The sequence below is a fragment of the Xiphophorus hellerii genome, chromosome 18 (genome assembly GCF_003331165.1).
Source record: "Xiphophorus hellerii strain 12219 chromosome 18, Xiphophorus_hellerii-4.1, whole genome shotgun sequence".
NCBI lineage: Eukaryota > Metazoa > Chordata > Actinopteri > Cyprinodontiformes > Poeciliidae > Xiphophorus > Xiphophorus hellerii.
The window spans coordinates 2,820,262-2,844,920 of NC_045689.1; the positions used below are offsets into that span (position 1 = coordinate 2,820,262).

Below are 24,659 nucleotides of genomic sequence, written 5' to 3' on the forward strand. Positions count from 1 at the left end.
AGAAAAGTTGATAAACTTGATAAAAATGGCTACACCTATTTCTTTCAATAAACATTAAATAATCTTTAAATAACAATTTATTAATAGATATAAATCGACATAAATATGTACATAAAGTGAAAGCGTAATTTACAAAAGGAACGTGAACGTCACATTGACGTTCCTCTCCATCCTTCTCTTTGACTCTGGTATTGTGAGTTCCTACGGAAAGCTGAAAGGGACAATTCTGTGTTGTTGGTGTGAAAAATCAGCTAGCTGCTTTTGCTGGAACATGGCAGCACATTTGAAAAAACGAGTTTATGAGGAATTTTCCAAAGTTGTTCAGGTAAACACAAGATGTTGTTTGTTTTTCTCGCTTCTTGTTCAGTTGTAAAACAAACCGGAAAACGGGGAAATATACCGACAGAATAACTAGCTGGTTAGCTAATGTAGCATAGCAACATTCAAGCAGACTCAGTCAAAACCCAGTTTATAACGGTTACTGTGCTCGTTGGGATCGCTTTAATCGTTTCAAATATAATATTTGGAATTGATTTCAGTCGATAATGTTACAATTATACCCTGAGTTCCGGACTGAGCCAGTTAGCCTTCCTTAACGCCAACTAGCAGGTAGTTTATAAATACAAACTGACAGAAATAACGCGTATAATCTGTTCTGACAGGTTAAATTTATCGGTCGTTGAAAGCAGATAAGAAGATACGTTTTAATGTGACGTTTTGAAGCGAAGTAATAAAAAAAAAGCATGACTTTTCACATGTTTAGCTAATTAAACTGTAAAACATGACTTGCATTTCTATTCAGCCCCACTGAGTTAATATCGTAGAGTCAGATTTTGTGGGATTATACCTGCAGGTTTTGTGGCGTATATATCACTACAACTTCATACATATTTGCACTTTACTCTTTGCAAAATAACCAGAGTTCCATCAGTTTAAATGAAATATTGATTGAGTTTAAAATGCTTTGCGTAATTAGAAGGAAAATAAAATAACAAACCAGCAAAAAACATTAAATTACAGTGGCAAAATAATGGAAACAATGACATGTTTAAAAACAGAATACACTTCATGATGTTACCGTTTATCAAATTTGGCTTTAAACAAATGTTTTTTAGCTGTGATTTAAAAGGGACTCAATGTTTCGGCAGTTTTTTAGTTTTCTGGGCGTTTGTTCTACAGCAAAGGACCATAAAAACTGAATGTTGCTTCTGGTTCGGGGGATGCGGCGTAGGCTATAACCAGAAGTCTGATTGACTTTTTATTCAGACCTGTGAAGACACTGTTGCAGTAATCAATGCGACTAATTAAATGCATGGATGAGTTTCTCTAGATCTTGCTGGGACTTTTGGATTTTAATCCTGGAAATGTTCTTCAGGTGGTAGAAGGCCGACTTTGTAACTGTCTTCATGTGGCTCTGAAAGTTCAGCACACAGATTTCAAGCTTGATGGCTAGTTTCTACAGATTCTGCATCAGTGTGGATAATTACATCCTGTAATATGTTTGTTTGGTTATTTGATGTTATATAGTTGGTTAAGATATTAATTCAGTAAACAAAAATAATAATAATTCCTGCAGATTCCTCTTGAAGAAGCTCCAGTGAAGAAGCTGCGCCTGTCCAAGCCCAGTAAATCCGCAGCGCTGCACATCGACCTCTGCAAAGCCGCCAACGCCACCGACGCGCTGCAGTACCTCCTGGAGTTCGCACGCAAACCGGTGGAGGCGGAGAGCGTGGAGGGTGTGATCCAGATCCTGCTGGAGCATTACTACAAGGTGAAGCTAACACCACAGATCCACATATAGTCACAAGGTTTTGGATTTGTTTACAGTTGTTGGTGGTAATAATTCCCTGTTTTGTTTCCCGTTTAGGAGACTGATAACTCAGTGAGGCTGAAAATCGCATCTCTTCTGGGTTTGCTGTCCAAAACAAACGGCTTCAGCCCTGACTGCGTCGTAGACGACGTCATTAATACGCTTGGAAATGAGAGTAAGACCCGTTCCACTCCAGTAAGAGTAGCAATACTTCAACATGTTCTACCTGGAGTAAAAGTAAAAATTCCAAGAGATTACTCATGTAAGAGTAAAAAAATATTGGGTCCAAAATTACTGAGTAACTGATCAAAATAGGACTGGGCGATGTATCAAGTATACTCGATGTATTGCGATATTTTCAATTTACGATAGTTCAAATGGCTATATCGCAACTATCGAGTATAAATTGTCGTTCAAATAATAAACTTTCACCGTCAAATTCACTGCGAGTATGGTTTATCCGACACCCTATGAATGCATCACTTCGTCCCCCCTCCCAACCTGAAAATTTTCTAATAAATCACGCTGCGCACGGAGAAAACAAACAATCATGGTGACGGCGAGAGTTTGAGGCGAGCGGCTGAATGAGACGGTAACTGAAGACGAATCAGATGATCTAGTCTAGTTCCGAAGAGAAACAGCTGGATCAATAATCTGGCAGTGGTTTGGATTTTATATGGAGGATGTCGAACAAAATGAGGTAATTTGCGAAACATGTTATAAAACTTGCCACAAAAGGTTGTACCACAAATTTATTTCACCGCCTAATCAGACTATTCTTTCACATGCCGTTCATAGCTGTGCTGCCGCGGTAGAACTAGTCCGTTAAAGTGAAACCTGGAGACGCAGATATGATTCATTTAGTGCTGTGCAATGCTAAAAATAACTCAAAACTACTCATCCTTTTTTTTCTCTCTCGCTCGTGTCGGCTTTACGATACATGCAGACTCGTTGCCATAGCAACTGACAACAATGCAACTTTATGTATCAGGATTCAGCACCAAAAACTCTCAAACATTTTCCACATAGAGCAGAACATTCAGTTCGTTACAGTTTGGGGGTTTTAGGCTTGATGTGTATTTTACTTTTATTATTAAGTGATCACTGTGGTAGATCGTCGCCGCTGCTATTAGCTAAGCTAACACAACGGTGGTTGATTAGCTAATTTAAACACCTGCTTTACTGATGGTCTGTCCAAAACACACATTATTCCACAGCACATCTATTAGTTAAGTTTGTCAAAGTCAAGCATAATTGACCTACTTCCCTCTCCCTTGCTTTTTTTTCTTAGTTAAAACTTATTTCTCACCTTGTTATCTAGTCATAGTGTAGACAGTTCATAGCAAAACACTGCATCCCTTTTATATGAGCTTACATTTTAGTCTAGCAGGAAATAGGGGGCTGAAACGTGCGTGGGTGACATCATGCTGCAAGGGATCTATAGTTTAAAATAACATTGGAGCTCATTTAAGAATATCGTGATATATATTGTGTATCGTGATATAGCAAAAAATATATCAGGATATTAGATTTTTCTCATATCCCCCTCCCCTAGATCAAAACATCAGTCATTTAATATTTAAAAATTACATAATCAGGAGGTCAAAATACAAAGTTATGTGGAGAGTTTGGTATTTGAAATATGGAAGAGGATTAGCGCCACTGGAATAAAAAAGAATAAAAGAATTGACTTTTTTTTAACCATAATCCTGACTTTTGATCTTAGTCGATTAGTCATAATTTCTGAGAACATTGTCAGAAATCTGAGATTAAAGTCAGAAACTTGAGATTAAAGTCAGAAATTTGAGATAAAAGTAAAAAATCTGATCTTAAAGTCTGATTATTTATTTCCAGTGTTATTAATCATCTTCCATATTTAAAGACCCAAATGAAAATAATTCATAAAAATAACATAATCACAAAATTAAAAAAATCAGGCAAAATATACTTTTTTTTCCAAATCAGTCTTTCAATAAAAACTGGTGAAACTTTAACAGAAACTGCAGGTGTGAGTAGGCCTGTCACGATAACAAATATTGCTGAGCGATTAATTGTCTCAAAAATTATTGCGATAAACGATAATATTGTTTGAAGACCTTTTTACACTGATTTAATGGAAATGATGTAATAATGCATGCGATTTCCTGCCAAAGATAGATACACTTTATTTTGAACACTTAACACTGGAACTGATAAACAAAATAAAACAACCAAAAACAAAAATAAAATGGATTCTCAGTCTCCATTAATAAAAAATGTACTTGAATAAAAACTAAACAACATAAAGTAAAAGTGGAAATAAATACTGCATTCAACCAAAAGAGTGCAGATTATGAAGTCTGTATATTATGTTGCCTTTCAGTAATAATTAGATTTAAATGGAGAAGATGGGCACATCGACTACCTGATGCAATAGTTCACACTACATGATTTTTTGCCCTGATTTTCCCCTTAATTGATTTATTGTTTATCACAACAGGCCTAGGTGTGTGTCTGTGTCTGGTGAAGTTTTGGTTAAAATGTTTGTTTTTCATTCAGTGGGTAGAAAATCCAGAAATTTAACTCAAGTAAGAGTAGAAATACTTCATAATAAAATTACTTAAGTAAAAGTAAAAATACTCCTAAAAGCAATTCTTTTTCCAAAACAGTTACTCCAGTAAATGTAACTATTTGCAGCTGCAGTTCTGATGACGGTTTCTGAAATGTCTCCAGAATCCCATCAGGTTCTGGCTCAGCTGCTGGACTCCCTGCTGGCGATCGGAGGCCAGCTGCCAGAGAGTCCGGCTGTCAGGCGGCGGCTCGTCAAGGTGGCCTGCAAGGTGAGACCGCCTGGGTAAAATCTGGGCGTCGCCATGGGGACGCCGCGGCGCCATCTTGAACGTCTTCCTGTTTCTCCTCTTCAGCTTCTCTCCGATACGAACTTCGGGGTGAGGAACAAATGTCTGCAGCTGCTGGGGTTCCTGGGAACCGTGGAAACGCTTCTGACCAAAGACGGCGAGGGACCGAGCTCATCGCTAGGTCTGAAACATTCGACCGTACATCCGACCGTACATCCGACCATACATCCCTCCATATTTTGAGTATTCAGTTCGTTACATCAGATGTTAATTCTTGATGAATTTTTCTCTTTATTCTTTAAAAATGAAATAATCGTATGAAAATGCTCTCATGAATAATTTGCAGCAACTCTGACCAGCATCATAAATTTAGTATATTTTATTTCTGCTGCTGTGACACAAACCTTGAAAATCGTAACGTAGAAAGTGTTACGGGCGTGTTTGTGTTTGGATTGTTGCTAAATGTTTTTAAGTGTCGGCTGTGTGGATCTGCAGGAGGAGTCCGGGACGTCCAGAGTATCATCAGTACCTACTTCTCAGACCAGGACCCCAGAGTGCGCACTGCAGCGCTCAAAGCCATGGTACAACCAGCCACAGAAATAAACTCTCTGTTCAGTTTCACCGTTAAATTACTGCTTTTTTTTAATTACGTTTTTTTTTTTAACTTATTTTCCAGCTGCAACTTCATGAGAGAGGAATGAAGATTCATCAGATCATTTATGAACAGGTGCTCACGGATAAACAAAACATAAACAAAACAGCAATATTTAGACGTTTAAATGAGTCCTGTTGCACAATCAATAAAAAAACTACAAGGGCTTTATTAGAATCAACTAATAATTCGCATTTATAAGACACACATCTAATTCAGCAGTTAACAGGTGGCTGATTGATGGATTTATAAAACTCTGTTAGGAAGGTGTAGCTACTCGAACTGGCTGGGTCCAACAGTTGGAGCAGGAACCAATAAAATCTCCAGGTTTTTAAGGAAACATCAAGTTAGACAAAGGAAAATGATAAAATGTCTGGAAAGAAAACCTACAGAAATCTTTGAAAATTGACTATAAAAGAAAATGAAGGACAAATGGTTGGAATCTGTTGAATCCAAATGTGATGCACTTTGACTCTCTTCTCTCAGATTTAATTGGAAACTTTAAAAATCGATCAGCTGCTGTGGAAGGATAATGTTGATGTTTTTCATGTTTCCAGGCCTGCAGGTTGCTGTCTGACGACTATGAACAGGTCCGCTCTGCCGCTGTTCAGATGGTCTGGGTGCTCAGCCAGCTCTACTCAGAAAGGTAAAGATCACAGCGAAACCATAAGGCTTGCTCTAAATCACAGGTGTCAAACTCGAGGTGCAGGGGCCAAATCTGGCATTTTGTAGCTTTTTATGTGGTCCTGTAGACTCCAGAGGGAGTGTTTTTGGTCTGGTTTCTACTGTAAATATCTTATTACACTTGAAATAAGAAAAATCAAACTGACAAGTAACTTTTCAGCAACATATGGGAGCTTTAAGTAAATAATTCCTTAATATTGAATAAAAAAAGTTCTAGTTCCACTAGCAGATTATTTCCCCTAAAACAAGACATTTTCCTCGTGTTATAAATTAAATAATTTGCCAATGAAACTTTAACTTTTTCATGAATATTAAGGAGTTATTTACTTAAAACAAGCGCCTATATTTTGCTGAAACGCTGCGTATTTCAGGTGTACTAACATATTTGCACTTTAAAACTAGACAAAAATACTTGGTAGGATTTTGTGCTTTTGTGGTGAAGAGCCTTCAAAATAACAGGAGTGTGCTTCAAGATGAGTGTTGTTCAGTGAAATCAAATCAGTTTTTATTTATTTATTGTCAAATTACATCAGTCCCTCCAATATTTCATGATTTAGAAAATTCTTGTGAAATCCACAGATCCAAGTAATTTTTCTCGCTAATGCATAACGCAGTCAGTCAGTTAGTACTTTAAAAATGTGAGTTTATTATAAATTATCTGCAAACATTGGGTTTAAGTTTTGCTAAGTCACAACCAGCGGTATTTGTTACTTTTACGACACTGTTGCCTCAGCCTGCCCTGATGTCAAGTTATAGTCCAAAAAGTCATATTGACAGTCATACTTTTTGGAAAATTGTCAAATATTTTCCACAGAATCAGTGATTTTGTGGAATCACTACAAAAACTATCATGAAATCAAGAAGTGACTGCTCAGTGTTAATATTTTAACAGTTTATTAATGAGTTCTCTCAATATATTCTGGCACAAGAATATGTTTAAGAACATTTATGATCTTGATGTGGCAAATTAAAATAAGTTTGACACTGATCTAAATCAACAGCAGTGGAAATTTTAGATAATCAAGGATTATTTAATAAAAGGAGGGAAATTGAGGTACAGATGAGAAGATTTGTCAAATTTAATTGAGTTTGAGTTGAACTCTTCAAATCAGGGGAAATATTTAATGTATTTCCTGCTCTGCTTGTCAGCATTGTGCCCATCCCATCGTCCAATGAGGAGATCCGACTGGTTGACGATGCATTTGGGAAGATCAGTCACATGGTGAGCGACGGTTCCTGGATGGTTCGGGTGCAGGCTGCTAAAACCCTGGTGAGGAAATCAAAATGAATCAGTCATTACATATGTTGGATCCGTGAATTTTAACGGCGGATGTTTAATGTTGGCGACCCAGGGCTCCATGCTGCAGGTCAGCCATCACTTTCTGGAGCAAACTCTGGATAAGAAGCTCATGTCGGATCTCAGAGTGAGTATGTTCAGGTTTGTTTTCTGCTTTCACCAGAATAAATCTGATGTGTTTGTTTCCTTTGACCTTTCTGTGTTCAGAGGAAGCGCACGGCTCACGAACGAGCCAAAGAGCTCTTCGCATCCGGAGAGTTCTCCTCTGGCAGGAAGTGGGCCGATGATGCCCCCAAAGAGAAACTGGACACCAACACTGTCAACCTCATCGCCTCGGGGGCCTGCGGTGCTTTCGTCCACGGCCTCGAGGATGAGATGTTTGGTATCTGTCAAATCAGTTTGTGTTTTTGTGTGTAAATTTGGCCCCTTTTTGGTTCTAGATTTGAATTTTAAAGGGGGCCTATTATCCAAAATTCTAATTTTGCACATTTTTGTACTTCCATTTCGGTTTCTACTGCTTAAGAAAACACCCAGACGGTTTTTGGTGGCAATAAGTGAATGTTTTTTGGTGTCTGGATAATGAACCTTTTCAAAAATTTCCCAATTAAGTTGCATTCGGCGGGGACTGCAGTGTTATGCAGCAACCCCAGCCGGACAAGTCTGTTACCTAGCAACCCAAACTAAGCTTCAGCATGTTTGGTCAGCTGGTTTTACCCTGTATGCTCTGTACAATGGCTGCTGGAAAAGACAAGTGTTTTTTGTTAACCTACCATCCAGAAACCTCTTGCTACTTTCTTTTTGGTTGTGCAGGAGGCCTCACTTCTACTTTTCAAAGATGTATGGTTGTACAATTACGCATCTGTTTGCAGCCATTTACAATTGTGAGTGTAAAGTTTGAGTTTGGGGCATTGCCAGCAGCAGATTATTTGGATTTAAAGTGACAAGACACCCTAAAACAGCTCAAAATAGGCAGAACTAAGCAGAATAAAATCTAATTCTCTAATAATAATTTTGTGCAAAAAATGTAATAAACATGTTTCGTATAACCCGTAGACCTGTCCTAACCTGTCCAAGGAAACATAATGGGTCTCCTTTAAGACTGATTTCACACCTACTGATCGTCCAGTAGACTCGCTTCGATTGGGGTCCAAAATTCCAACATTTGTTACATTTTCAGCTGCTGCGTTTCTCTTTCACTCTGCACTGAGTCAAACGAACCAAACTTTTTGAAAAACCTGTTCCCCTCCTCGCCTGTGGTGGCGCTGCACCATAAACCTCTGAAGAAGAAACTGAGTTCAACTTCCTTCTTCACAAAATGCAACAATGCAGTGTTTAGGGATAGGATTTCTGTTTTGTTTTTAGCAAAAGACAACGAGCCATTTCTCCCACTTGCGCTACAATAGCGTGTTTGTTTTGGTTGTATTTACCCAGAATGCCCTGCGCTGTAGTCCACTTCCTGATTTTGGAACGGTCTCCAGTTTATTCTAATATTTTGGAGCCAATTCAGTAATATTTTTCACTGATCCTCTTCTCACTTTGAGTCTTTTTGCTTTGTGCTGGAACACATTTGACTCAGACTCGTGTTTTCTCTTCATTTCCACCTCAGAGGTTCGAATCGCTGCAGTGGAGGCTCTCTGCCAGCTCGCCCGCTCGTCTCCCAGCTTTGCCGAAAAGTGCCTCGATTTCCTGGTCGACATGTTTAACGATGAGATCGAGGAAGTCAGGCTGCAGTCCATCCACGTGCTGAGAGAAATCTCGACCCACATAACGCTCAGGGAGGACCAGCTGGACACCGTGCTGGCCGTCCTGGAGGTCGGGACAACCTGAACGCTTTGTTTTTAGCTGCGAGTAAAGATGCTGATAAAGTTGACGTTTGTCTCCAGGACTCGTCTCGGGACATCAGGGAAGCTCTCCATGAGCTGCTCTGTTACACCAACGTCTCCACCAAGGAGTGCATCCAGCTGGCGCTGTTGGAGCTGCTGAAGAACCTCAACAAATATCCCACCGACCGCAACTCCGTCTGGAAGTAAGACTTTATTACTTATTTTTATCCAAAACATTCAGTACAACTGGAAGGTTTAGTAAAAAATATTCTATTTCCTTAAATTAGTGAAGCAAACAGTCATTTTGTGGTTACTTTCCAGAAAGTTTAAGGTTATTTATAAAGTTTATTTTACATGACACTCCTTTAAAGCTGCAGTCTGTAACTTTTATAAAGAATCTATTTTTGGCGTATTTGTGAAAAGTGTCACCATGTTGTGACAGTTTCTGAGACAGATAATCTGTGAATAGATCAATCTCCTCCACCTCCTCCCTGAGCTACTATTGCCCTCTGAGGAAATGCACCACTCCTCACCTGAAACAACCAGGAGGGTCTTAGCGCTGTCAATCAATCTCATGTACTCGCTGCTAAATGTGCTAATGGCAGAGAAGCAACTTGTTGCTACAGGAAAACCGTTTATTCTGCGTTATCGGTGGCTATACTAGCTAGCCTGAGCATTCATGATCGACTGTGGGGGGGGGGGTTGAGCAGCACCACAAGGATGGGTGATTGACAGTACTAAACCCGGCCTCTGGCACAGATTGGTTGTTTCTAGAGAAGATTTGCTTGATTTTTTTATTTTTATGCATTTATTTTTTCTCAGATTCTCAGTCTTATGCCATACTGTCACAACAGTTTCAACAAATATGTAACAATATCTTTATTAATAAAAGTTACATATTGCAGTTTAATAAAACTTACCTGAATCAGTAACTAACTACAAAAGTAATTTGGAAATTTGAAAAAAGTAACCTTCAAATCTTGGCTAAAGTAAATCTTTACAGAGTAATTTTTATAAGTTGTTGTAAAATAATGGCCTGTAAATTCTGCAGCGTTTCAGAGAGCATCCTATTATTTCTGGAAAATAGTCCAGCAGTTTATTTACTAATTATTATTAAATTAACTCCATTATGTATCCAGTATTGTTACAAACTTAAGTTAAGTTTGCATTAACTTTGTCCTTGATTTGTTTTTAATCTGCTTTCCTTCACACAGATGTTTGAAGTTTCTTGGATCTCGCCACCCAACACTGGTGTTGCCGCTGGTTCCTGAGCTGCTCAGCACTCACCCGTACTTCGACACACCGGAGCCTGACATGGACGACCCAGCCTGTATCTTTCATACCACAGAAATTTATTTAAAGGGGCAGTTATATGTAAAATTGACTTTTTTTAGCTTTTCATCGTGTTATAATGTCTTTATCAAAAACACACCTGGAGTGTTTCTTTGATTCTTTCATTCATGTTTGAGAAATCCTTTCATCTCCATGGCAACCATTCAGCAGTGCAAAACACCTGGATGGACCTAGCCCCGCCTTCAGGCCTCACAGAGTAGCATTCCCCCACTCAGCTCCTTCAGACTAGCCAGCAGAAATTAGTAAACACCTGGTGGGACTGTGCATCAGCTGAGCTCATTATGAAATCTACTTCTCAGTACCACGCTGGTCAAAACGTTAAAGGATTTAGAAAGGAGCCATGTTGGGACTTTCTGACGGCAGAGTTTCTTAAAGAGACAGAGGCCTAATTTCTAGGTGATAAAACAGGAAGTAAAATTTCTTTTAAGTCATATGTGATATGAAATGGCTCAGAAAACGCATAACTCTGCCCCTTTAATGTGAATAAAAAGCACAGAGGAACAGAAACCAGTGTGGTAATATTCAAAATGTACTTTTTTATGAGAAGAAAGTTTAGTTTTTGAATACTTTCCTCAATATTTTAATTTTTCTGCCTCTGCAGAGCTGTTACAGTGTTTTTTATGCCACAGGGTTTATGTCGCAGAGTCGATCTGAGTGAAATCTGTTTGTCCCTCTTGACTCATGTGATTGATCTCAGACATCGCGGTTCTGGTTTTGGTGTTCAACGCCGCCAAGTCGTGTCCCACCATGCCGGCGCTGTTCTCCGACCACACCTTCAGGCACTACGCCTACCTGAGGGACAGCCTGTCGCACCTCGTTCCCCCACTCAGGGTGAGAAATGACGACAAACAGCCTAACAGTTTCTCTCTATTTTCATGCAAATCACCTCGCATTACGTTTTATTTAAAACTTTTTAAAGACTTTGGTAGGTGTGAACCTTTAGTTCCCATAAATCAAGAATAAGCTGCCTTAGAACATCTCATTTAATCATCTTATTTTTATAACGGAGGTGAAAATGACACTCACCTTCCAGAATGTTTACTTATTTTCATTAAAATTTTTTAGCAAATAATGTTTAGCACATCCTGCAGAAAATTTAAAGTAGTTTTGTTGTTTCACACTGGAAATAAATAAGGAAATACAGGATTTTACCCTCAAAAAACAGTTTGCAGGCATTTTTCAAGAGATTATATTTTAACTCTGTTGAGCAACTGGAGCAAAGTTTTACTAATTGATTAATCACTTAATCGTTAGAAAAATCGATTAATTGCTAATTGATGATTAATTTACTAAACAGATAAACAAAATGAACACATTCTGCAGATTTTTCATTTAAGTGCTCATGTTTTTTAAAACATGATTAGAAATGCATAAAAATGCAAATGAAAAAACAATCCAATTAATTTTTAACATAATCAAATCAACATTTAATTGCCTAAAATGATATAACAGGATTCCTTTAACGTATGCTTATTAATTTAACATTTTGAAGCTAAAAGTATGATTCTTGAGGAGTTTTGGGTAGAACATATTTACAGAAAAAAGGTTTGTTTTTTTATTTTCAATGCAAAATGTATGTATGTTTTGTACAGTTTTGGCTTAATTAATGCTCTGGATGTGGTGTTCTTTCAGCAAGTGTTTTTTTTATTTTGTCTGTATACTCTGGTTAGTGATTAATTGATTACTAAATTAGTTGTAGATTAATCATGACTAATCTGATTGATTGTGTCAGTCCTATGTGGAACTAGAACTTATACTAAATGAGCCATTTCCTGTAACTGTTTGCTTCAGTTGCCCAGCAGGAAGCAGGTTTACAGTCTAGACTCCGTGGACTCAGGATGCGGTTCTGGTTCGGTGGAGTCGGCCAAACTCTTCCTCCAGCAGAGTCTCAACAGGGTCAGCACCATCCAGAACTTGGAAACACCTGGAGCGCAGGACTTGTTGAACTTCACAATACGGTAAACATCGCACTGGAAGTAGGACAAGAGGGAATAAAGTTCAATGTTAAAAAATTTGGTCAAACTCTGAAAATGCTTTTGAAAAAAAAAAGTCTTAGCATCACTCTGTTGAGGAGGAAACTGCTGAAATGTCTAAAGATTCATGATTTTATGAATCATAAAATGCAGCACCAATAAAAAGTGAGGCAGTGTTATGGTCTGGAGTTGCTCAAATGTTCTTGGAAACATGTCAGTAAAGGAGCTCATCTGAATTTTTGTTCCAATGATTAGATTATTGCTTTTACTTCCTGTTTGCACAGATGCATTTAAACAGGACAAAGTTAAGATTTATTAACCTCAGTTATTTAGAGGACTTTAACAAACATACAAAATAATCATCTATAGTCTTGAATGGAGTTAAATTTTACCCCATAGACAATCTTTGAGATTCACTTAAAAATGCTTAGATTAATAGTTTTAGATTCAAATTAGCTCCATTCGATTAATTTATAACGGCCGCTTAGATGTAGTCTGGCCGCCATCCAGCAGAGGGAGCAGCTGGTCATTCTTTAAAGCGGAGCCGTCGAGACAGACACAAAGATGGCGGCGGGATCACGTAAAGTAAAACGATCCAAACAGTGTCCGGTTATGATGGAAAAGGCATTTTATGCGCCTCTGATGTGAAATATAAACACTCAATAAGTTTCCTGTGTCATCACCTCTCATTCAGTCGAGCTGCAAGATGGAGCAGAGTCAACTTTCCAGCTAAAATTAGCTGATTTACTACCGCGGTGATGATGTGATGCTAGAGAGCGGAGGGCACAACAGAATAAATTTAACACGATGGAAAACAAACATGATGACGATAAAAACGGTTGATTTTGAGGGCTGTCAGGACTTATTGGACTTCCTGGACAAAACTGTTAACATTCCTTTCAAGAGTAACCACAGACGGTACTTCTGCATGAATGCAGTATTAAGTGTTTCACATTTGATTATTTGTATCTTTTTCTATTCAGCAAACGATTTTCTATTTGAGTCAGTATTTAACCCTGCTAACAAATAAATATATTTTTAAAATATGATGATGTGCTTATTTTTTTAAAATTCATCATATTACAAGAAAGGCCCGTCATGTTACGGAAAGACGGTTGTCCCAATAGAAAACCCAAATTTTAAGAAAATGGCTTCTCATCAGTTAATTTTTAGTTGATAAAATCAATCATTAAACGAACTTATTAATTGATAATGTGCATGGATTATTGTGACCTTGTCGTTTTTATTTCAACAGAGATCTGCAGCGGCTGGGTGAGCTGCAGACTGAGCTTGCTGGAGCGGCTGATTTCTGTGCTACATACCTGCGCTGTCAGCTGCTGCTCATGAAGGTAGCATGCACTTCACTTTTATTATTACCTGGATTTCCTGCAAGAGAACTAATTTCAGAGTAAAACTCTTTAAAAAATAATTTCTTTTTGTTCAGGCCCTGCAGGAGAAGCTGTGGAACATGGCCGTCCCTCTCTGCCTGAAACAAAACGTCACTGCTACAGCTGCAGCTCAGCAGGTAAACACACAAACTTAAGATTGAAATACATATGATAGCCTTAAAACAGTTAATTAGTTTGTTTTTCTGTAGATTTTAGAGGAAACCTACAAGCTGGAGTTTCTGTACAGCAGTTTGGAAAGCAGGGAGGTGGCGACCATACACCATGTTCGCCTTCAGGCCAAAGCCTTGCAGCTGGTCCTGACGGCCCGAACCAGACCAGGGTCGGTACAGAAACACACAGCGCTCAGCTGTTTGTGCAGAGGTTTCACCCAGCTGTCACTTCTCCTTAGGTTGGATCTTCTCATCAGCAGCTGTGAGAAGTTCTTGCAGGAGATCGAGTCTTTTCAGAGGTAATTTAGTCTGTTAATGTATTTTATTGTATAATTAGCCATTAATCTGTGTTTTTAGAGCTTCTGAGAGGCTATTATAGATTGCTAGCTGTAGTAACTCAGTGGCTTGCCGCCTTTCTGCTCCCTCAGGATGTTCCTGACAGAGCTACCCCACCTCCAGGACAGCTTTGTGGACAAACTTTTGGAGATCATGCCGCGGCTCTTGTCTTGTAAACCTGTGGAGCTGGTGAAGATTCTCCAGACGACACTGAGACAGAGCGGCCTGCTGCAGCTCAGGCTACCTGAACAGGTAAAATAATAACCAATCAGACAGTTTCTACAACACAAAGCAGATCTAATATCAACATGTTTTCATATTTGTGTAACAGATCCATCGCGCCACAGCCACCATCATCGAGCCAACAGGCGAGTCGGACAACCCGCTGAGGTTCACGTCCGGCCTGGTGGTGGCGCTGGACATCGACGCCACGCTGGAGCACGTCCAGGATCCCCAGGATAAGGTCAAAGTTCAGGTGAGCTTTACCTTAAATTTAAAGAATGCTGCTGATTGTTTCATACTTTGTTTTACCAGAATGTTCTGGGTGCAAATATTAGCGATTCACTGCAAAAAGAACTAGAGAAGTATTTTTCTCTAGTTTCTAGTGCAAATATTTTAGTTCTCTTAAAATAAGACAAAACTAACTTACAAGTAACTTTTCAGCAAGATATAGGAGCTTGTTTTAAGTGAATAATTCCTTGATATTGATAAATAAAAAATAAGTACAAGTTCCACTGGCAGATTATTTCACTGATGACATTTTCCCCACATTTTACATGAAATAATCTGCCAGTGGAACTAGTACTTTTTGTAAAGTACTAGTTTCCTGTTGATAGTAAACAACTTGTTCCTATTAAAGGAACTAAAAGACAGGATAGTTTTTTTTAGCTTTACATCATGTTATAATGTTACTCCCTGAAGTGTTGTTTTGATTCTTTCATGCATGTTTGAGAAACCTTTTAATCTCCATGGCAGCCATTCAGCTGTGCAAAACACTTGGGTGGACCTAGCCCCGCCTTCGAGACGCAGCTCCTCCTCACTCAGCTCCTTCAGACTAGCCAGCAGCAATTAGCAAACACCTGGTGAAACTGTGAATCAGCTGAGCTCATTACAGGAGCTACTTCTCAGTGAAACGCTGGTAAAAACCGTTAAGGGGTTGATAGAGGAGCCATGTTGTGAGGACTTCCTGAAGGTGGAATTTCAGAAAGAGCAGGAGTTTTTAAAGAGCCAGAGGTCCAATTTCAAGTTGTTAAATTACAAAGCCAGGTTTCTTTTAAGTCATATGTGATATATATAGCATTTTTATAACAACTAATATGCCACCGTGTGCCTGGAAAACACAAGTTCTGCCCCTTTAACACCAAACTTCTTCTGCAGCATGTGTTAAAAGCTTCAGCTAAAATGGACCTTGATGAGACGCTGACTCACTCTGGCATCAGCTTACTTACAAACCTGCCAAACGCCGGGAGGGCAAACTAATTCTAGTAGCTTGAGTTGTGATTCACGCCAAGTTACAGGCAAATGAGGAAAAAGTGCAGCCACATTTGATGCTTTTTGTGAAAACATGGGGCTTTTTTCCCTCTGAAAATATGCTATATTTAATAAAATCACTTACATGTTTTTGTTGACTTTGCAAAATGTGATGTGGGCTGTCTTATAAATATCTACTAAGTTTTATATTTCCAAATATTTTTTTTAACAGATGACCAGGATTTCTATCTATTCTGACAATTAATTGGATAAAAAATTAAATGAAATGTTTTAAAGATGCAAGTAAACAATTCAGTTCATTTTTTGAACAAGAAAATAAACATTTTATGCAATAAAAGCATTTCTTTAGTGAACAGTTGATCATCTGCAGCTAAAAATACTTTCACTAATGAGAAAAGCTCATCCATTTCTGGTTGACTTAACACCAGTTTATGTATCTGTTAAATAATTTTTGCATTAACCAGTTTGGACAGCAAAAGGTGATTAATAGATTTTTTTTTATTTATGAAATTTGAACCAGATGAAGCTAAAACTATACGTTTAGAGGAGTTCTAGGTAAAACATATTACAGACAAAGGATTTTTTAAAATGTAAAATGTATAATTTTTGAGTCTGCATACTCCAGTTACTAAATTAGTTGACGATTATTTCAATGATCGATTTAATCACGATTGATTGTTTTAGCTCTACTCATAGAATCGGTCACCTGGAGGTTTGTTGATGTCAAGTTTCAGCACAATTTTTTTAGTGTGGCTCTGTCTGATTTTGCATATTTAAACCTTTAACGGTTCTTTCAAACATTACTCACAGGTCCTGTATCCAGACGGCCAAAGTCATGTGATCCATCCCAAACCGGCAGACTTCAGAAAGCCGGGACCGACCAGACACCGGCTCATCACCCAGGTTTACCTCTCTCACACCGCCTGGACGGGTCAGTACAACCAACCGCTTAAAGCTCCTCACGCTGACCTTCAGCTAACATGATGGCCTTGACTTTCCCCAGAGCCTTCACAAGTCGAGGTGCGCCTCCTGCTGGCCTACAGCTCCTCTTCATCCTCTCCGTCTTCATCCAACAAGTCTGGATGGAGCGACAGCATCGACGGCCTCCCACCAGCAGAGGCCGCCGTCGAAGGAACGATCCCGTTCAGCAAGCCTGTCAAAGTCTACATCATGCCCAAACCTGCACGAAGATAACCGGACCCCAAATCTACGAGACACTGCTTCAGATCTGACTGGATTTTTAAAGCGCAGATGGAATTATTTTTATTTGGATGGAATTTTGTTTTTCACTCCACAAACTTTTGGAAAGCATATTGATTTTATTGGTTTTCATGTAATCAAACAGGCAGAAATACACTTTCATATCAGCGTTTCACAGCATTTCACTGATTTAATAAAACACATAAGCACCATTTCGAATGTTTTAGACACTGTTGGTGCTGAAGGCTGTTAGAAATGCATTTCTATAAAAGTTCATGTTTTGATTTTGAAGTTTGAGGCATCTCAGCTAAAGTTTAATGATCTTCAGAGCTTCAAAACTCAACTGTATTTAAGTGCAGTAGAGTTAACTGACTTAAGTTAGTTCTCCCACTTCTTCAGATTTAACGACTGGTGTCAATCGTCTGTGCTGTTATCGATTTTAAGATAAAAGTTTCCAGAAGTCACCAGAGATCAACTTGCCCCCCTGAAAATCATATTTGTTTGATTTTGTAAATGTGGACTGGCAAGTTGACCTTTGATGACTTCTTTAATTATTTATTAATAGTTTTAAAATGGTAGTGGCACAACCATTTGGCACCAATTTTGCTTACGTTGAAGAAGGTTGGAGGGCCAACTTTACTCCGGTAAACTCGGTGTAAATAAAAACTGATTTAACCTTCTATCCAGGTCTGAGATGCAGTATTAGGGCCAGGGAACAGGGCTCCGTTAAACATGTTTAATCGCGTCCAGGGAGGCGGAATCAGCAGGTTGAGTGGAAAACGCCGCCCACTTTGGCTCCCTGAACAGCCAGCTTGTTGTATTCAGCGACGGCCTTCTGAGTCTGGAGGACTCGGACTTCAATGCCTTGCTGCTTCACGAAATCCAGAGTCGAAGAAGGAACCTGTGGAGAAAAAACGTGCACGTCTAAACAGGAACTACGGTACATTATGCTACAGAACAGATGGGATTGTGGCTCAAATATTGCAGCAGTGAACCGATCACAACATCATTTAGTATCACAACGGGACACCGAGAGGCTTTCTAACTATTGTATGTTGGCTGGATGAAAAACGGGGTGATTTTGTGTCCGATTATGTTTGTATGTAACGTCTGGAGCATGGACGAGACAAGACCGGTGTATTTATAGCTGAACCGCCATCTTTATTCGGCTTGCTCTGTTACCAAGGCAACTCAATGCTGCCCTCTGCAGGCCAGGAGTACAAAACGTAGGTCACAATGACTACAGTTTGATTTGGCTTAGCAGTTGGGAAATCGTTTTATCGAAATAATTTTTTCAGGCAATTTTAATTTTAAATACAGCTAGAAAAGGTAGCGAAAGTAACGTATTTAGCCCAATTACGACCTTTTCACTTCCAAAAAAAAAAACACAATTTGTGCCAGAACGTCATGACGTCGGATTCGAGTCGTCATTGACGGGCGAACCGCTTCATAATTCTGCAGTTGAAGAAGCCAGACACGCTGTCAGGATGTAAACAATGGCTGAAAATTATGATTATGAAAGAAGCCTGTGTAACTAAATCATCACAATCCCACCACTGCTGACTCAGGCTAGCTAATACCTGATTTTAGTAATCAATTATTCTATTGATTATTACGATGATTAATTGAGTAATCTGATGGGGAAAAATAAGATGTATTCTCACTTAACCATTTAAGCTTATTTTATCCACATGTATAAATGCATAAAAATGCAAACAAATTCAATTTATTTTTTAAAGATGAAAATACATTTTATTGCCTAAAATGACATAACATAGTATCCTTTAGTGAAAGCTTGATCATTGCAGCAAAGGATCCATCTGCAGCTAAAAAAACACATCTAACATCAATATTAGGTTAGCCCAATTTTGGGCTAACCTGGTGACTTTTTTTCAATTAACCTATTAATATTTGGATTTATATGTTTATTTATTACAGAATTTGAACCAGGTAAAGCTAAAACGATGCTACTACAGGAGTTCTGGGTAGAACATAGTTACAGATAAACATCTTTTCATCTTATTTGCAAAATGTAAATATTTTTTGTACAGTTTTGGCTTAATTGCTGTTTGGAATATGTTGTTTTTTCTGTGTACGATTAATCAATTACTAAATTAGTTAATGATTCTTTAAATAATTGATTAATCGTTCCAGCCCTACAGTAGATCCAAACTTCCTGATTCGGATGGCTTTGTCCTTCCGCCTCATACGAGTCGATCTGACCTGTGAGCTGATGCAGCATGCGCTGAGATTGTTGAACCAATCCCCTTTTGGGATTTCTGCAATCCTGTATCCCTTACAGTTCAGTGGTTGCTAGTCTGCTGCCTCCTCTAGAGGGGGATTAGGGGCTGAGGGGTCGACTAAGCTGACCCTTACACATAAACACTATATGGTACCCACAGAACGATCAGCAATGTCCGTCACAATAAACTCTTGTAGTTTAGTTTGTTACTGAGATTTCTGGTGTTGCACAAACATTACACTTGACTTTTTAAAGAATATAATTTACCTGTAGAGCTTCACTCATTCCTCTCCCAATGACCAGCAGCTCTATTCCCTTCTTCATCACCTCCTCCAGGTCAGCAGGTTGCACTCCTGGGTAATGCTAGGAGGAAGTCATAATGTTCCTCAGAGGAACAGATTTTAAAATCTCTAACAGCGTTTATATTTATTCTGGTTTTACTCACATCAGTCCCAGTCTCCCTCCAGTCCCAGGCCCGGCTGCCTCCGGGCCAGACCTTACAGTCCTTGTAGCTGGAGGAGCATCCCTTCACCTTCATCAGGCCCCAGGACAGGGTGGCAATTTCTGGAGAGGTCATAGTTCAACAAGGCTGGAAGACAATAACAAGTATTCAATAATGTAACTAACAAACAGAAAACACACAGTTCAACCAAAGAAAAGGTACAGACACTCTTAGGAGCTTTTTTAAAACTGTCTAGGTCAGAGGTCGCCAGAGTTAGGTAGTAACTAATTACAATTACTTGAGTAACTTGTTGGAAAAAATTTACTTTTAGGAGTATTTTTACTATGCCATACTTTTAACTTGAGTAATTTCATTATGAAGTATTTCTACTCTTAGTTGAGTTAGATTTCTGGATTTTCTACCCACTGAATGAAAAACAAACATTTTTAAACCAAAACTTCACCAGACAGACACACACCTGCAGTTTTTGTTAAACTTCAAATGTTTCATTTGGAAAGAAACTGATTTGGAATTTTTTTCTTTTGTCTGATTTTGTTATTTTTCTAATTATGTTATTTATAGTTTTGTCTCTTGCAAAACCAAAATTTCCACATAACTTTATATTTTGGTTAAAGAGTAGTGCTATTCTTACTTAAGTATAATTTCTGAGTACTCTGCCCGCCTCTCAGGCTCACATTTGCTATTTAGGCTCTCCAAAGTGGCTCATAATAACCTTGAACTGTAATGTTATAAAACTAAATAATGGTTTGATATTTAAACTGGAATAGGAAATGCTTTTATGTCAAATCTGCAAAGAATTTGAACATGAAAATGACAATAAAAGCTCCTAGAATATTTTTAATATGAGGCTGAAATGGATGTCCTTATTAAATAAATGTTTTATTTTGGAACATGTAAGTAATACCTACCTTCCCACTTATTACATAAAAACTTACCTTTCACAATAGAAAACAATTAAGCACAATAACTATACAACCAAATAGCTGGCATATTTTAAAAAGAATGAGAATTAGCATAGCTTCCTTTTTAATGGTTTTTAACCAAAACATTTAAGAAATTATATAAAATATTTAAAAGTTCAGATTCTATATCATAAAAAGTGAAATTTATCAGTATTGCTATATGAAATATCAAAGCAAAAACTACTTTCTATTGAAGAAATACTATCAAATGAAAAATTATCCTCCCAAAAATCTTTTGTGAATTTAAGTATAACTGCCTTTCATTACTAAAACAGCAGAAATAGGTGAGATTTATTTCAAGAGAACCAGATTAATGAAATGAAAACAGTGAACTGATTCTCTCCTCCCTTAGCTGAGTCTATCTGGGTCTCATGTTTTCATTGATCCAAAGCAAAAAGATGCAATATTAACACTCTAAAGTCAGTATTTGTTTATCTATCATTAAGTTTTACCTGAATTAGCGTTTAGTTTACAAAAGATCTCTTTTTTTAACATGAGTTATCTTTCCGAAAGGTTGTGTAGATTTTCATGTAAACTTGTTTTAGGATTAAGGGGGAAAATAGCTCTTTAGATTATAAATATCGCAGATCTCCAATACAGGCGATTTTAGGGAGCAAAAACAAGACAACCTTCTTCTATGACAGCAAACAGCCTAAAAAGTTGCTAGGAAACCGAAACTGTTGTAAATAAAACTTTAACTCACCGTTTAACACCAACAGCGACAGTTCGACTCTGAAGTTGGAGTTAAAGGTAAACTGTGAAGACGTCCTGAGTTGTAAACAACACGTAAATCTTGTTATTGAGTTAAACCCCCAACACAACCCTTGTGGAATATTTTTTATTAAATGGAGGCTGCGCCCTCTGGTGGATGGGGGGACAACTGCAACAGACCCGAAAACATGGCATGTCTATTTTTATTTCGTTAGGGTTCATTTAGCTGAGCCACTGTCTCGGCTTTTGGTCGCAACTTGAGTCTCAGGTATCCTATTAACTCTTAAGCTTAATTAGATCATTAAAACGTAATAGAGAGGGACCTAAGACTGTTAAGTTTAACCTCATACCGATGATGTAATTTAACCGTTGCAGAGCACAAGCTAATTAGCATAGCACAGTTAACATAAATCTAAAGTGATTTACCACATAAATTCAAACTAAAAATTATTCCCAGTTTAACTTATTTAAAATGTCAAAGTTAAGATATATAAATGGTAACACCTCTATTTCAAATATTTAACCATATCTCATTTTTAGCACCTTGGTAACTTCCATATGCGTTCATTTTTACAATTCACGTCAGTTCAGAATATTAATATAGCATCAATTCAATTGTTTAAGTCATCTTAAGCAAACAACAAAAAAAGTTAATTTAGTGAGGTCATACAGCCACTTTTGAAATTGGTTAAAGTTTTTATTTTAATTCATTTAATTGAAACTCAGACTGTAGAGCAAAATAAAAATTAACTTTACATTCCCGCTAAAAACAGAAATGAATGCATAAATGAGACTCGAGGATCCTTAGGTATTTTATTTATTTTCGTACAAAAGAAAAATCTGCTTACAAATTATTCAAGTTTATATACAAGAAATATTCATTTAGTTTTAATCTGGAGAAGATGATGCATCAGAGGAAACTCCCCTCAGCTGCTCCACGTCTGCTTTGATCTGCATCTGAAAAATATTAAATAAAAATTCAGCTCTTCAGCATTTGAGTTTCTACAGTTCTGATGGTTTCCTGCATGTTTGCAGGCATCATGTCCCCAGTGAGTCCTCTACAAACGCTGCTGCAGAGGCTCACTGGGATGGTTTTTGATTTCTGGTCAAGTCCACAGCAAGTCAGGAACACCGGATCCTGAAAGCCTTGGTATATGACCAAACTGGACAGAATGTAACAAACATGCAACTTCAGAAACTCACCTGTGACACAGAATCCCTGTTCAAATTTCACTTTACACATACTGTATATGCTTCAGTTGAACCCTGGAGAAAACAAACAAATAAGACATCAAATATCTGAACAATCTTATCCAAAACATTAAAAGAAAGCATACAGGAGGGATGCAAACAATTGTCCATCAATGGTTTATTAGTCCAAATGGATTAACTAATAACGTCCACTTAGTTATTCTTTCAGGGTTGTAGTTTGGCCGTCATCCAGCAGAGGGCGCCGCTGGTCATTCTCAAAGCGGAGCCGACCGTTAAAAAAAAACAACAAAGATGGCGGCGGGAATATTGCAGAATGGAAAAGGGTAACGGTCCGAACAGAGTCCGTTATGCGATGTAAAATGCCCTTTATGCGTTTCTGTTAGAATTAAACACTCGACTCCTCAAGTTTCACCTTAATGTCGCTCATTCAGGTCCGTGACGAAGCAGCGTCAAAAACTACCGATGTGCTACTATGGAGTTTAATAATCTGAGAAAACCCTGTTTATTCAGTCAATATTTTACACAAAATGTTAATTTAATGAAATCCTTCAGTTTATTGAAAGATTAAAATCAACTTTAGATCAACTTATTAATCGATCATTTGCACCCTCGCATGCAGGTTTTCCTAGTCAAGCGTTTGGTTGTTTCAGCCATTATTCCAGGACTCCCAACATGGGGAGCTGGGAGACCAACGATGCCTGACGCTGAGTTTTTTTCTTGCACTGCTATTTAAACAAACCAGCTGATGAAACAACTGGCTGCAGACACCGCAGTGCTGCTTAACACTGAAAAACACAGACAGAAAAAAAATACTTACAGAAAAGTTATTAGATGATGCCAAGCTCCAAGAGCTAAACAAGAAGGAAAACAAAATTATTAATTTAATAACATAAAATTAAACATATTGATGTAAAGGGCCATTATAAGGGAGTAGCACATTTCCACCAAAAAAAAAAGACCTAGAAATTTTAATACCATCAAATTCTTTCAAGAACATTTGAGATCATCTCAAAATTACTTTGTCACAAATTTTAAATTTTTGAAGCTCAAATTGTATTTTTTTCTGGAACATCTTGAGCTCAAACAGTCAGAAATTTGTAAAGAAAAAAAAAGACTCAAGTTTTGAGATTAATATAAGACATTTTCTTAATAATCCCCTGAAATTTCTGAGTTTGAGCAAACAATTTTTCAGAGAAATACTTCAAAACTCAGTGTCCAATTTCTTTCTTAAATTTCTGAAATAATCTCAACATTTGAAGATTTTAATAAAATTTTTGACTGAACGCAAGAATTTTCCAGGAAAAAACAAAAAACAAAAAAAAAATCTGAACTCCAAAAGTTGAGAATTTGTAAGAAAAAAACCTGAATTTTGAATATAAAATTTTTTTATAGGAAAAAGAATCGGAGATTATTCTCCAAACTTCAGAGCTTTTTGCTGGAAATGTAATTTCTAAAAAAAAAAATCTACAATGGCTCTAATTCACCGTTGTGGCGATGAGCTTGTTTCAGCTGAAATACCAGGACTCCACACACAGGCAGCATGAAGACCAACGATGCCAGAAGCTGAGTTTCTTTAGCACTGACCTTTGAACTAACCAGCTGATGCAGCAGCTGGCTGCAGATACCACGCAGTGCTTCTTCCATAACAAACGTTTTCCAGCCCAACTTACCAAATCATCCCGCCGCCATCTTGCATTCTGACGCTGTCCGAGTCATTTCTGCCAGACCTGTGACCTGAAACACACATCTCTGTTAAATCTGGTCGATAATCCGTCTTTCTGAAGCTTGTGATCATGTTGTTGTCCTGCAGTTGTATCCCATAATGCTCACAGCAGAACACCTGGGTAAAGCGAAACCACAGATTTCCTCTTTGAGGCATTTCCAACGACTTGGCCCTACATGAAGGGCCCGTCGGGATAGACCTCAGAGACGCCGAGACCTAAAAAGGAACGCTTTTAAATTTTATACACATTAGAAAAAAACGGCAAAATTCAAAACAACTTCCTCAATTTTTCTGAAGATTTTTTTCTGGCTGAAGGTGGTTTACCAAGTTGG

At 38.0% G+C, this 24,659-nt stretch overlaps 2 protein-coding genes and 2 non-coding genes across 4 annotated transcripts; 1 reads left to right on the forward strand and 3 right to left on the reverse strand.

The window, feature by feature from the left end:
* The first annotated feature begins 200 nt into the window (after nt 1-200).
* ints4 (integrator complex subunit 4) lies at nt 201-17,694 on the forward strand. Its single transcript, XM_032590943.1, has 24 exons — nt 201-325; nt 1,577-1,771; nt 1,868-1,985; nt 4,523-4,629; nt 4,714-4,828; nt 5,143-5,228; nt 5,324-5,374; nt 5,857-5,945; nt 7,133-7,253; nt 7,336-7,407; nt 7,488-7,662; nt 8,887-9,092; nt 9,164-9,306; nt 10,318-10,433; nt 11,154-11,287; nt 12,248-12,414; nt 13,685-13,778; nt 13,874-13,954; nt 14,027-14,157; nt 14,227-14,286; nt 14,416-14,575; nt 14,655-14,798; nt 16,625-16,745; nt 16,818-17,694. Exons 1-24 carry the CDS (start codon nt 272-274, stop codon nt 17,006-17,008), a joined length of 2,931 nt encoding a protein of 976 aa, XP_032446834.1. The 5' UTR covers nt 201-271; the 3' UTR covers nt 17,009-17,694.
* Nucleotides 17,114-21,542, reverse strand: aamdc (adipogenesis associated, Mth938 domain containing). The gene is made up of 4 exons (XM_032545023.1): nt 21,385-21,542; nt 19,702-19,845; nt 19,524-19,619; nt 17,114-17,915 (listed from the first exon to the last, which is right to left on the reverse strand). Exons 2-4 carry the CDS (start codon nt 19,831-19,833, stop codon nt 17,775-17,777), a joined length of 369 nt encoding a protein of 122 aa, XP_032400914.1. The 5' UTR covers nt 19,834-19,845; nt 21,385-21,542; the 3' UTR covers nt 17,114-17,774.
* A 2,560-nt stretch (nt 21,543-24,102) lies between these two features.
* LOC116708382 (small nucleolar RNA SNORA8) lies at nt 24,103-24,240 on the reverse strand. The gene has a single exon (XR_004336669.1). It is a non-coding gene; the product is annotated as a small nucleolar RNA SNORA8 (small nucleolar RNA).
* Nucleotides 24,241-24,401: 161 nt separating this feature from the next.
* LOC116708384 (small nucleolar RNA SNORA18) lies at nt 24,402-24,532 on the reverse strand. The gene has a single exon (XR_004336671.1). It is a non-coding gene; the product is annotated as a small nucleolar RNA SNORA18 (small nucleolar RNA).
* Nucleotides 24,533-24,659: the final 127 nt, after the last annotated feature.